Source organism: Gavia stellata, chromosome 11 (assembly GCF_030936135.1).
Source record: "Gavia stellata isolate bGavSte3 chromosome 11, bGavSte3.hap2, whole genome shotgun sequence".
NCBI classification, from domain to species: Eukaryota; Metazoa; Chordata; class Aves; order Gaviiformes; family Gaviidae; genus Gavia; species Gavia stellata.
In genome coordinates, this window is record NC_082604.1 from 30,785,929 (window position 1) to 30,798,267 (window position 12,339).

At 39.5% G+C, this 12,339-nt stretch overlaps 1 protein-coding gene across 1 annotated transcript in view; it reads left to right on the forward strand.

The window, feature by feature from the left end:
- The window catches only part of WWTR1 (WW domain containing transcription regulator 1), an 86,429-nt gene extending 74,701 nt beyond the window's left edge, over positions 1–11,728 (forward strand). Inside the window, exons 4-6 of the mRNA XM_059822692.1 lie at positions 6,139–6,272; positions 6,813–6,925; positions 7,955–11,728. Coding sequence (XP_059678675.1) covers positions 6,139–6,272; positions 6,813–6,925; positions 7,955–8,139 — 432 coding nt within the window. The 3' untranslated portion in view covers positions 8,140–11,728. The remainder of the gene's footprint in view (positions 1–6,138; positions 6,273–6,812; positions 6,926–7,954) is intronic.
- The last annotated feature ends 611 nt before the right edge of the window (positions 11,729–12,339 follow it).

Sequence of the window (12,339 nt, forward strand, 5' to 3'; positions counted from 1 at the left end):
ATGGCTGAGTATTCATCTTACTGACCATAGGATAAACAGCCTGATGCATAGCAGTAATGCAGTCTCTGAGCCCTTGTTCTCACTTTGTTAATAGTCTATTTTGAGCTACTTCTGGAAATTAAATTACCGTGGAAATGGGGAGTAAGTTACCGAAGTTACCGGTGGTTTAGGTTTTTCCCCCTTACAATATGATACAGAAAAATCTTTGTGTCTTTCTGGAGGAAGGCAGTGCCTGTGTCTATTCTGTAAAAAGAAGGTATGGTTGCAGCAAGTGTAGGCTACCCTGAGGTTAGAAGGCCCGTAACGGTGACATTGAAGTAGCACAGGTTTCAGCTTGGCCCATACAAGCTGGCCCGTGGCATGCGCTCGGGCATCTAGCCCACAATAAAACCTGTTCTGTTGTCACTTTGCTCCTGTTAGCTACAACTAGTTGTCCCAAGTACAGTTGTAGCTGTTCATTGAAGTGGCACAGACATTGCGTTATCAGAAAGTTCTTCTTCTAGTGTAGCGTGAAACAAGCAGAGGTTAGAACTGGACTCCTAAGCGTGCTCAGAGCAGTTATACAGTATATGCAATAGAGAGTTTGCACATTGTGCCCAGGGCTTTCAGCACTCAGAAAAAATGTACTGACCTTGGTAGCTGAGTGGCTTACTCCATGTTAGATAAACCTCATCTTGGAACTTAAGCTGTTCTGGGAGGAGTGTCCTTAAAACGAAGTCTGTGTATCTGTATTAACCTAAATTTAGGTAATACAGGTGCAGTTTTGGCTGGTTGGTTTTGCCAGATGGAACAAGCCAGCAGCAGTAGATGTAAGAAATTCTCTGCTCTTTTCAGTACTATTTGGCTGGGCATTTTTCTGAGTCAGTCTGTAAGAGAAATGAAAAGCTGTAAGGAAATTTCTGCCTCTTTCTGTGCAGTTCAGTGTGAGAGGAAGAATATTTATTTCATGGAGGGTTAAAGATATGAAACTCCCTTTGTGAACAACACTATGTTTTTTTCAGTGTGCTTTGATTTTATGTGCAACTGCATTTTTTAAGTAGTTGGAGGTTCAGAAATCTCTACTAGTGCTTTGTGTTTTGCTGTTTTGGAAAGCTACCAGAGGAATCATAGACTTGAGGGAGGAGAGGTGTGTTTGTGCTTCTGTAATGAGCTCAAAGAAAGAAGGCACGACATGAAGAATGAGAAAAGCATCATGTTTCCTGTGATCATTTAATTAAACGTGTTCCATAAAGAAGAGATTTATCTCTGTCTATGTTTAAAAACATTTCCATGGAATTGTACAGATTTTTCAGTGGTGTTTGGAAACCTTTCCTCGCTTTCTTCGTACACATCTTTTGTCTTAGATACAGTACTCCTACAACAGCTGTGGAAAGCAGTGGAGTGAATACAAGTCTTTCAGAGTAATAGAGTTTAATAGTCTCAGAAATAAGCTGTCTTTGGCAGTATAGTGAGAACAATTATGTAAAATTAATTACTCGGTTAGAACTTCAGGCTGTCAATACGTCATTATCTGTTGTGGAAACACAAGGCTCTAGAATATCATCCCTGCTAGGCATCTGGCATTTTTAATCAAAAGAGTTTCAGAACTCTTGCTGTGAATCCACCTACTAATTGGCAACAAATACACCCTTATATAATGGCCTTTCTTCTCTACAGGTGCATGACTTTTCCTTCATAGATTTTCTTTGGCACTGCTCTCTGGTAGAACAGTTGGTTGTTAGCCTTTGTCATCTCTGCTTAATTGTTATTATCAACTTTTCAGATTTAATATTTTTCTGGGCAGCATATTTTTAGTTCAGTTTTTCTCTTTAATGAGCAGGGAGCTTGGCAAGCTCTCCGCTGCCCCCCCAACACACCCATATACAGTCCCCAACAAGTTGAGACACTGATTTGTACTATATGATCCATTGAGAAGTTGCTGGATACAGGAAAGGTTTTCCTCCCTCCTACAGGCAAGAAATTTTCAGGCTTATGTTTGATACAGTGCAGTTGTATTGAGCAATACAATTGAATTTCAATCTGATAATTGAAAAAAAATGGCATGACAGCTGGCAAGAAATTATTAAGAAGATGATTGTGCAAAACAGAAAAGCAAAATCTTGTAGAGAAGGATGTATGCATGCACATGGTTATTCCTTGATTCATAGAGTCACAGGATAGTTGAGGTTGGAAGGGACCTCTAGAGATTGTCTAGTCCAACTCCCCTGCTCAAAGCAAGGTCAACTACAGCAGGTTGCTCAGGGCTGCATCCAGTTGGGTTTTGAATACCTCAAAGGATGGAGACTCCACAACCCCTCTGGGAAACCTGTTCCAATGTTTGATCACACTTGCAGTAAAAAAAGATGGTATTGGGGCAGTATTTTCAGTGCACTAACGCATGTGCAAAGTAGCAAATAATTTCCATCAAATTAGGATTTAGTCACAATATTCTGAAAGACGCAAATACTTGGATCTTGAACAGGATGTTCTCAGTTATTTTATTTTTAGTAATAGCATTTGATTTTTAGAAATCACGGCAACCAGAATGACAACCAACATGTATTTTACATGTTGGCAAACTAGGGGAAAGGCTTTTTTTTTCTTTTTCTTTTTCCCCTCTCCCCTGTTCTGATCTTATCTTTATTAGTGTAGAACGATGTCCAGTGAGATTTGAAAATGCACTGCCCAAGTATCAAAAAAATGAACTTCATTGCTGGATTGGACTTCAAAAAAAAATCCTACCTAAGTATATCTTGCCTCATTTTATCTGTCTTCCTTTTTTTCTCTTTTCCTTTCTCTTTCTGTATTTCTTTCTTACTGTCTCTTTTCTTTTTCTTGCTGGCTGTCTTTTTAGTATTAGCCTTGCTTGTGTTGCTGCAGTTGCTATTCTTATATTTTAAAAAATACTTTCAGAATCTTCTACCGGCAGTCCTGGCTAACCGGGGAGGTCCCAGCAGACTGGAGGTTAGCAAATGTGACGCCCATCTTCAAGAAGGGCCAGAAGGAGAATCCGGGAAACTACAGGCCTGTCATCCTGAGCTCGGGGCCGGGAAAGATTATGGAGCCGATCATCTTGAGTGCAATCACGCGGCACGTACAGGACAACCAGGCGATCAGGCCCAGTCCTGATCTCCTTCTGTGACAAAGTGACCCACTTCGTGGATGAGAGAAATGCCGTGGAAATAGTTTACCTAGACTTTAGTAAAGCCCTTGACACCGTTTCCCACAGCATTCTCCTGGAGAAACTGACTGCTCATGGCTTGGGTGGGCGCAGTCTTCGCTGGGTAAAACCTGGCTGGATGGCCAGGCCCAAAGGGTTGTGGTGAACGGAGTTAAATCCAGTTGGCAACCGGTCACAAGAGGTGTTCCCCAGGGCTCGATACTGGGACCAGTTTTGTTTAATGTCTTTCTCAATGAGCTGGACAAGGGGATCAATGGCACCCTCAGTAAGCTTGCGGATGACACCAAGTTGGGCGGGTGTGTTGATCTGCTGGAGGGCAGGAGGGCTCTGCAGGGGGATCTGGACAGGCTGGATCGATGGGCCGAGGCCAATTGTATGAGGTTCAACAAGGCAAAGTGCCGGGTCCTACACTTTGGCCACAACAACCCCAGGCAACGCTGCAGGCTTGGGGACGAGTGGCTGGAAAGCTCCCCCACAGAAAAGGACCTGGGGGTGTTGATTGACAGCCACCTGAATATGAGCCAGCAGTGTGCCCAGGTGGCCAAGAAGGCCAACGGCATCCTGGCCTGTATCAGAAATGGTGTGGCCAGCAGGAGTAGGGAGGTGATTGTGCCCCTGTACTCGGCGCTGGTGAGGCTGCACCTCAAATGCTGTGTTCAGTTTTGGGTTCCTCACTCCAAGAAGGACATTGAGGTGCTGGAGCGTGTCCAGAGAAGGGCGACGGAGCTGGTGAGGGGTCTGGAGCACAAGTCTTACGAGGAGCGGCTGAGGGAGCTGGGGTTGTTCAGTCTGGAGAGGAGGAGGCTGAGGGGAGACCTCATCGCTCTCTACAATTACCTGAAAGGGGGTTGTGGGGAGGTGGGTGTTGGTCTCTTCTCTCAAGTGACAAGTGACAGGACTAGAGGAAATGGCCTCAAGTTGCGCCAGGGGAGGTTCAGGCTGGATATTAGGAAAAATGTCTTTCCTGGGAGAGTGGTGGAACACTGGAACAGGCTGCCCAGGGAGGTGGTGGAGTCACCATCGCTGGAGACATGTTGATGAGGCGCTTAGGGACATGGGTTAGTGGTGGACTTAGCAGGGTTAGGTTAATGGTTGGACTTGATGATCTTAAAGGTCTTTTCCAACCTAAACGATTCTATGATTCCATGATTCATGTAGACAGTTAAAAAAGCCAGTCTGCCCATTTCCTGAGGTGTGTACATTTTTACAGACTCCAGCTGATTTAATTACTAATAGAAACATCACCATTAGAATTGTCACTTGATGAATGTAATGACATACATAAGGTATCATACATAAGCTGTTAAGAATCTTCAGACTCTTTAATCTTAACACTTACTAACTAGTGACACCATCTAATGTAAATTATTATTTGTCAGTGAATATATTGATAATTTGATTGTAAAGGAAACACTGCGTTAATGGGCATCAATATATGTTAATTCTCAATGAATAATTGTTACATTATTCATGAAGAGACCAGACCGGTCCTCCTCAATGAAGAACTCAATTGAAAACATAGTAAAACATCATATTCTAGCCTCAAAAACATATTAATCTTTTCTGTACTTGGGAGAATGAATGACTGATTCAGTGGAGAAAAGTTTTCTACTAGGTTTTAAATGAAATATTTCCTTTGCTTATTTCATTTAAAAAAACCAATAATAAGGTTGAGTAAACTAGGTAAAAAACAGATACAGCTTTATTATTTTAAGGTCTTAGGTTATTTGTTTGGAACGTCCCCATGGAGCCAGCCAACCTTTGTATAGACCTCTGTACCACTAGATGTCATGGTTGTTTCACGGAGATAATGCCAGAAGAATTTATCTTTCAGGAAGAGTTCTGAAACAAGTTTTCTTTGGCTCTAATTACTCATCCTGTCATCCTAAAGACACTGTACGTGAGACAGGTCATTAGGTAGATGCTTATTATTAGGCAGAGGGCTCATTCTGAAGATTATTGGGTCAAAGTCTTGGTTCCAATGTTTTTCTTCTAACATGTTAACTACTTTATGGTTGCAAGTGATATTCTTCTGCTTTGGTATATAGCAAATTATGTCATCTAGTAGCAACTCACATAGTTTTGATGCCTGATTTTGCTCTCTTTTGCACCAGTTTAAACTGAGAGCAATTTCATTCAGGTAAGCTGTTAGAAACAGATACATGGGAGATTAAATTTGAGTCTGTAGGTTTCAAACTGCTTTATTATTGCTACTCCAGCTCTCAGAGAACTTGGCCTCACGGAACAGTAAACTGAAATTGTAATTTGAGTGTTACACAGCTCTAGTACGCATGTGAAAACCCCCAACTGGAGTTTGGAGCTGGCCCGTGAAGTGTGGACAGGCTGTCAGTAATCAGTTGTAATGTGCATGCCTGTCAGTGTTTTATGATGAGGTGACACACAAGTGGTCCTAAGTTGTAACATAGGTAATTTGATTTTGTAGGGACTGTCTCTGTGGCCAGCAAGGCTATAGGGGTGCAGTCGTTCTGCAGGTGGCTGTGCTTGTTCAGGGTCTGACTTTCCCCTGGCCGTCTGCCACTGCCTCTCACTAGAGGTTGCCAACGTGACAGCTCTGCCAGCAGAGCCATTTCTATGAGCATTTCGTGATCTGCATCACGCAAAAAGAGTGAGGCTAGTTTAAACAGGCAGACAGGCTCTCTGGTTGAGCGTGAAGCTGATTAGAAAGTCCTCAAACACATCTGCCTGCTGGCCAAACGATGGGGCTGGCTTCTGGACGTGGTAGTAACTGAAAGGTAGATTCCGCAGCGGTTTAAGCTGGCACAGGTGGGTATGAAAGATGCTGTCTGTCTACATCATGATTTTCTTCACACCAGTGTAAACAAATAGTCATCAGTTACATTGTTTAGAATTACTTGCCTAAATAAGATGTGTATATATTACATGTTTGCTTGTTACAAGACTGCAGTACTTCTGAGCTGTTGGAATAACCCTTCCCTTATATTTATTTGCCTTTTCAGGAAGCTGCTCTATGCAGACAACTTCCCATGGACTCAGAAAACATGGCCCCAGTTCAGACAGCTGTGAATACACCTGCCATGACACAAGACATGAGGCCTATTACAAATAATGGATCCGATCCTTTCTTGAACAGGCAAGTTCATGTCTTCTTCATTAGGCAATTGGTTCTGTTGCCTTCTCTACACTTTTAAAGCTGTCTCTCTCAAGTAGTTTCCTATATCTTCTTTTGTACTTACTGTGAACAGGGGGTACGGCCGAGTGGCTGACCCGAAATCTTACAGTTTATACTTCAAGAAGGAATCTTAGAAAAATCAAACAAATGGTAACAGGTGGTTTTAATTGTAATGTAGGTGTATGCAGAAGACTCTAGGTAGAATAGGTACGTTACCTGGGTATAAATAAACTCAGGTTTTTTAGGCTATCAGAACTGCTTTTGGCTAGACAGTTACATATACATGTGTGTATTTCAAAATTTACAAGTGGCCTCACTTCAGTTGCTTTGTGTTTGGGCTGATGTAATATGACCAAGTTAGTGGCCAACAGTTGAGAATGAGGCTTAATGACTCAGTATTTAATATCTAACCTACTTTGCTGTCTTTTTTCAAACACCATGAGCAGGGACTATGTCTAACAGAACATCTTTACTGAGGCTTTTTCATGTTTCAATTTATAGCGGGCCATACCATTCCAGGGAACAGAGTACAGACAGTGGCTTGGGATTAGGGTGCTACAGTATACCAACGACACCTGAAGATTTCCTCAGCAACGTAGATGAGATGGATACAGGTAGAATACTCTGATTTAGCTTAAAGTATAATGTTATTCATAAGTTTGTGTTATAACCAGTAATGTTTTTTAATTGCATTACTGGGGGGGAAAATGCCTAAAAGGTACTTAGTGCCTAGAAGGTTCTCAGCTTTAACTTAGGTCCTGATTCTACCTTTCTACCTTAGACTGATATTAAACAAAATAAGTAAAAATTGTAAAATGTGACCCTTAATTTGTGTTTTCATACCATAGTCCAAGCTAGGAGGAGTAAAAATCTGGTCTTGGGTTACATTCTTGGTACAAATCACTGTGGTTTTTAACTCTGGGAAATCAGTCTCATTAATTAGTCTCTTAAAATGGCAAAGTTGGATTTGCCTTTAAACAGAATGTGTTTAGCTAATTTAGGTTTTGGTATGTATTTATTTTTATATCGGTGTCCTCATGGTGTTTAAAATACTGAAATAAAACATAGGAAATCAACGAGGTTTTTTCCAGAGAGTGAAACTCTCAGCACTTCCTCACCTAAGCTTCCTTTTGAAGTCATCAGAAGTTCCAGATGATGCAGAGAGAGAAAGGTTTCTCTATTAAAGATCTTCATGCTTGTTGTTATTAATTTATGAAAAAAGTAATATAATATTGCAGAGCTAAATTGCTGTAAAACACTTTTCAAGTATGCCCTATGGACAGCATTCACCCTTGTGCAGAGAGCAGGACAGAGGGTTTACGTAAGGCTCAGTTGCATTGCTCCCTGTGCAGACCAGTGAACTTTGAAATCATACCTCCTAAGTGGAAGGTCAGATGCTGATTACTTTGAACACTGCTGGAAAGGGCCTTTTGTGCTTTTGAGTGCAAAGCAAGGATATGAAATTAACTCTTACAAGAATATGCATCTGTAAGGAAATACTGTTTTGAAGTAACGTTTGTAGAGGATAGGAATGCTCACAAGTGCTTATGGGAAAGGGGGAGTCTGATTTTTATATCAATTGTGTTGTTTTAAATTATCCACAAGAGGAGTTTGGTATTTCAGTTCTTCTTTACTTTTCCTAGGAGAAACTATAGCACAGACAACAATGAACATAAATCCACAACAAACACGTTTCCCTGATTTCCTCGACTGTCTTCCAGGAACCAATGTTGACCTTGGGACTCTAGAGTCAGAAGACTTGATCCCTATTCTCAATGATGTGGAATCAGTACTCAACAAAAATGAGCCTTTCCTTACCTGGCTGTAATCATTCAGTGCTGATTGGGCCGACAATGCTATTCAACGTTTCTTTTTCCTCTTGAGATAGAGGTAGAATATCTGAAAATCCTCAAGAGATACAACTTACTGCCTTAATGACTTTGGTTACATCATCTCTATGGTCAGTTTAATCTCTGCCTGGATTTGATTGACACTAATTTAAACATAAAATACATAGATAGATAGATAGATATAAAAATACATATATGCATATATATTTCTTCCTCTTTAAAAAAAGCACACTACTTTACACACCTGTATACTTCTTCACCTTTTCAGACCAGGCAGAAATGTTTCACTTCCAAGGACAGAAAGTGGATGATGTTTGTGCATGTCCCTGGCTGATTTCCTGGGTATTGATTAACATCACAAACCCTTCGTGGATCACAAAAGCTAACTACTAGGTCACTTGGTTCAAAAAACTGCACAGCATCCGACCATGAGAGCAGTTTTATTACTATGTTTATGACAACAGTATCAGAAGCTTTTTTTATCAACTTACTTAAGCTTTAAAAATCTTTTTTTCATTCTTAGTAACTAACTGTGCTGTATGGAATACAGATAAAATCTGATCTATATCAGCCGTAATAATTCTCATTATATATTTGTAAAGGCATAAACAGTACTATTGCAGTTTCCTTTTTTGGTATATTACTGTATAGTTTTCAGAAAATAAATACTTCCAATCTGAAAGTACCAGAATTGTTTAGCAACGTCTTCACACTACAATATTGTTGCAGAATAAACCAGACTGGTACTGACTGCTGCCTTTTAAAAACAAAGCAATGTATTATAAACAAGCATTTTTTAAAATACCTTAGATTTTTATTATATTAAGCACTACAGTTTTGTAACTTAACACATGAACAAACAATTTTTTGTATATATAAAATCTGTGGCAAATACCTTAAATGCAAAAACATGCTTTTAAAATCAGGTCTGAAGAATGTGGCACAACTTGTTAATGTCATACGTAGCGGGGAAAAAACCTTGCTCGTACTGTTTTCAGTAATGTTTTTAACTGACAATGTCAAAATACATGTAGTTGTATACATGAAAAAAGATGGTAACTTTATCAGGGCAATGCTAAAGCAGTATTGTAGCTTGTCTGGTAAAGTTGCTTAGTTCTTAAGTCTTTCACTTACTGTAATCGGTGTACAGGGCACAGGGCGTGTTCTGTGTATTTCTACCTATTTTATATCCTACAAATACTTCTTTATCAGAGGTTTGGGACTGAGAAGGCATCAAGGACATTAAGCTTGCAGTTCCCCTGAAATGCAAATGAAGTCCTAAAATTCTTAAATATTTTGAAATTATATTATTTATAACCTATGAATTTAAGCTTTTTATATTGAAAAATACGTCTTTTTATGAAAGGCATTAAGTCTTTTCTCTAAGCTTAATCCAGGCTATGTAGAGAGAGGAAGAGATGTAGCACTCAGTGTAAGTGTGTGTTTGCCAGGTCTAATAACACTTAACAAGATCTTACCAACGCACCAGAATATTGATCACTAAAGACTTTTTGCCATCTGGTTGGGTGAAGGTAGGTGAAAAGGTCCGAGATGAAGTGATGGGAATATGAAGCAGGTTTGGAAGACAAATGATGATGTAACAAATGTAGATTCTTGCCAGGAAGGGTGGCTGCAGATAGGGATACACAGAAGCCGAATCACCAGTGTTCAGTAAAAAACATAACAGAAGAAATGAATAGAGTGAACTACCTTGTCAGTGATGAACTGCTGGGTGTACATGATATCAGAAGATGGAAAATAAAAAGCACACACCCCGAAATTTTGTAAAAGGAAATGGAAGGCAAAGACCTACAGTCATGCAGTTTTATTACATAGGGAAAAGTAGCTCTTTTTATGTTTTGTTTTGGGTTTTTTTTTAACAGAAAATGAGATGTGACAGCAAAGTCTGCACAGAATTTAATTACCGAATGGGCATTGTGTTTCTTTTGTTCTTTTGGAGGGGTAATTTGTTGGTGTTTTTAATTATTTTTGCTAGCGCTAACTGTTGAGATAGCAGAATTTCTTTTCAACAAACAGGGGACCGGGCAGGGCTGACCAATATTACTGTACTTAGGATTAATCTCTCTCTTTTAACGACTTCTTCAGGTTGTCGGCCTAAATGAAAAACAGGTGGTCCTAAGGCTTTTTTCTTTAGTGACATGACTGACTTTGGTAAAAGAATTGGAGATTTTTTGGCGTCTGGTTGGGATGCCAACTTGTAAGGCCAGCTCGTCAGCGCTGCGTGAGTGGCCAAACGAACTGAAAGCCGTTGGTGCTAGAACAATTCACAGGAGCTGCAGATCTGAGCTCTGGTATGATTCAGCTGATACTGCTCATCATTAGATTACGTTTAGAAAATGCAGTTTGTTCATTTGCTAGTAAGTCTGTACTATTGTAAATTTAAGTTTTGTCGTAATAAAAGGTATTCCAAGCAGATCAGGTTCTCAGCTGGCGTGAATTAGCTAACCTGTGTTGACTTCCATTTGGCTACACGGATTTTCACCAGCTGAAGGCCATACTTCTTCCAACGAAAACTGATGGCATTTTCTAGTAAAGTCACATAAGATGTTTATCAGAATTGTGAAGCTACAAACTTGATTCCTCTTCATTGGTGTTTCAGGTGGTTCAGTGCCTTGGTGCAAAGACCTTAAAAAGGTAAAAAAATCAGGAACTATATTTCCATATTACTTCCATAATAAACCAGCAGCAGATCTGGGACAGGAGGCGGCCATGTGAAACATTACTTCCAGTGTAAAACAACTGCCAGAGTCTTAGGTCAGATCTTTACTCAGTCATGAACCAAATCATGGTTAAGTAAAAATTGATTCTTTTCACTGTAAGCTTTTCATTTTTGTAATGGAGAGGATATATCAGATGAAGTGCAGCAACAATAAAATCTATTTTTTAAAGTTCTCTTTTTTAAAAACTTTCTGGCTTTAAACAGGCTTATGGCAGAACTTTTAAGTATTCAAAGCATATGTAATTCTTATGAAGCTAAATTTATTGCTGACAATATTTCACTGTACTATTTCAGGTTTTGAACATTTACTTTACTAAATGTACACTGTCTACTTGTAGTATAAATACAATAAATGTGCCGGCGGGACAGTTTTGCTGTTGACCATCACTGAGGGTGGCATACCTAAGTCTTGGTGATACAGAAGTAATGGGACGTTGTTAATTACAGTTTGTATTCTGGTAATACTCTTAGAATGTAACTTGGGGAGGGATTGAGTTTGACTTTTTGAGAACAAATGCTGTTTGGGGGAAGGGAAGGATTAAAATGTCTATTTTCACTACAGAAAAATATGGGTGTTCAAATAAACTTGTTTCCTAATATACTACATCCATGTACATGCTAGTACTTTAACTTTTTTATTTACTTTTTTTCATTTTGTAATGTGACATGCGTGACCATTTGTTTTTAATTTTGAGTACCTTGCAACAGATTGTATGTATCAAAAGCAATCAGATCAAACTGTTGTATCCGGGGTTTGATTCTGTTTTTTTTTATTTCTTTGATCTTGTACATGAAAAACAAATATAAATGAGCTTAAAGATTTTGGATGCCTATTGGTTTATTAAATTGTTTCTTCTTTCTCTTTGGAGGATTTTAGTCTGTGCTTCCCAGGGAACTGTGTAACACTGATTGGAATAAAGGTACGGATGTACTATTCTGTGCAAAAGGCATACGTTTTGAATTAAATAATTAGCACTTAGCGAATGAAATGGGTTATTTTACCATTATGTTTCAGTTTATTGGTAGTTGTTATGGCCGTTAGTAATGGTCACAGTTCTACTCAATGCTTACAACATGCTCCCCAGTGCCACCATTACTTGTTCCTTTTAGTGGCACCTTGTAGTTCATAATTCACTAACACAAATGTTTTGTTACCGTTTGTTTCACAGAGTTACCCCTAAGCAGGAGAGTTAGCACCAAGTCCATTTGCTGTTAAGTTCTGTTTTGGGGACTGAAATAGTGTGTTATTTTCAGTCTGATCCCTTACTTGGGAAGTTTCTTAAATTCTGCATTAAGAAAGTACCTGTCTTCTTTCCTAGGAACAAGCCATGACACCTAAACATCCTGGGCTTGTATTTTGAGTATCTGGTCTTTACCGTCCTGGTACATGACATGGGTGATTTAAGACCCAATGCAACTGTTACTATTAATTAATTTT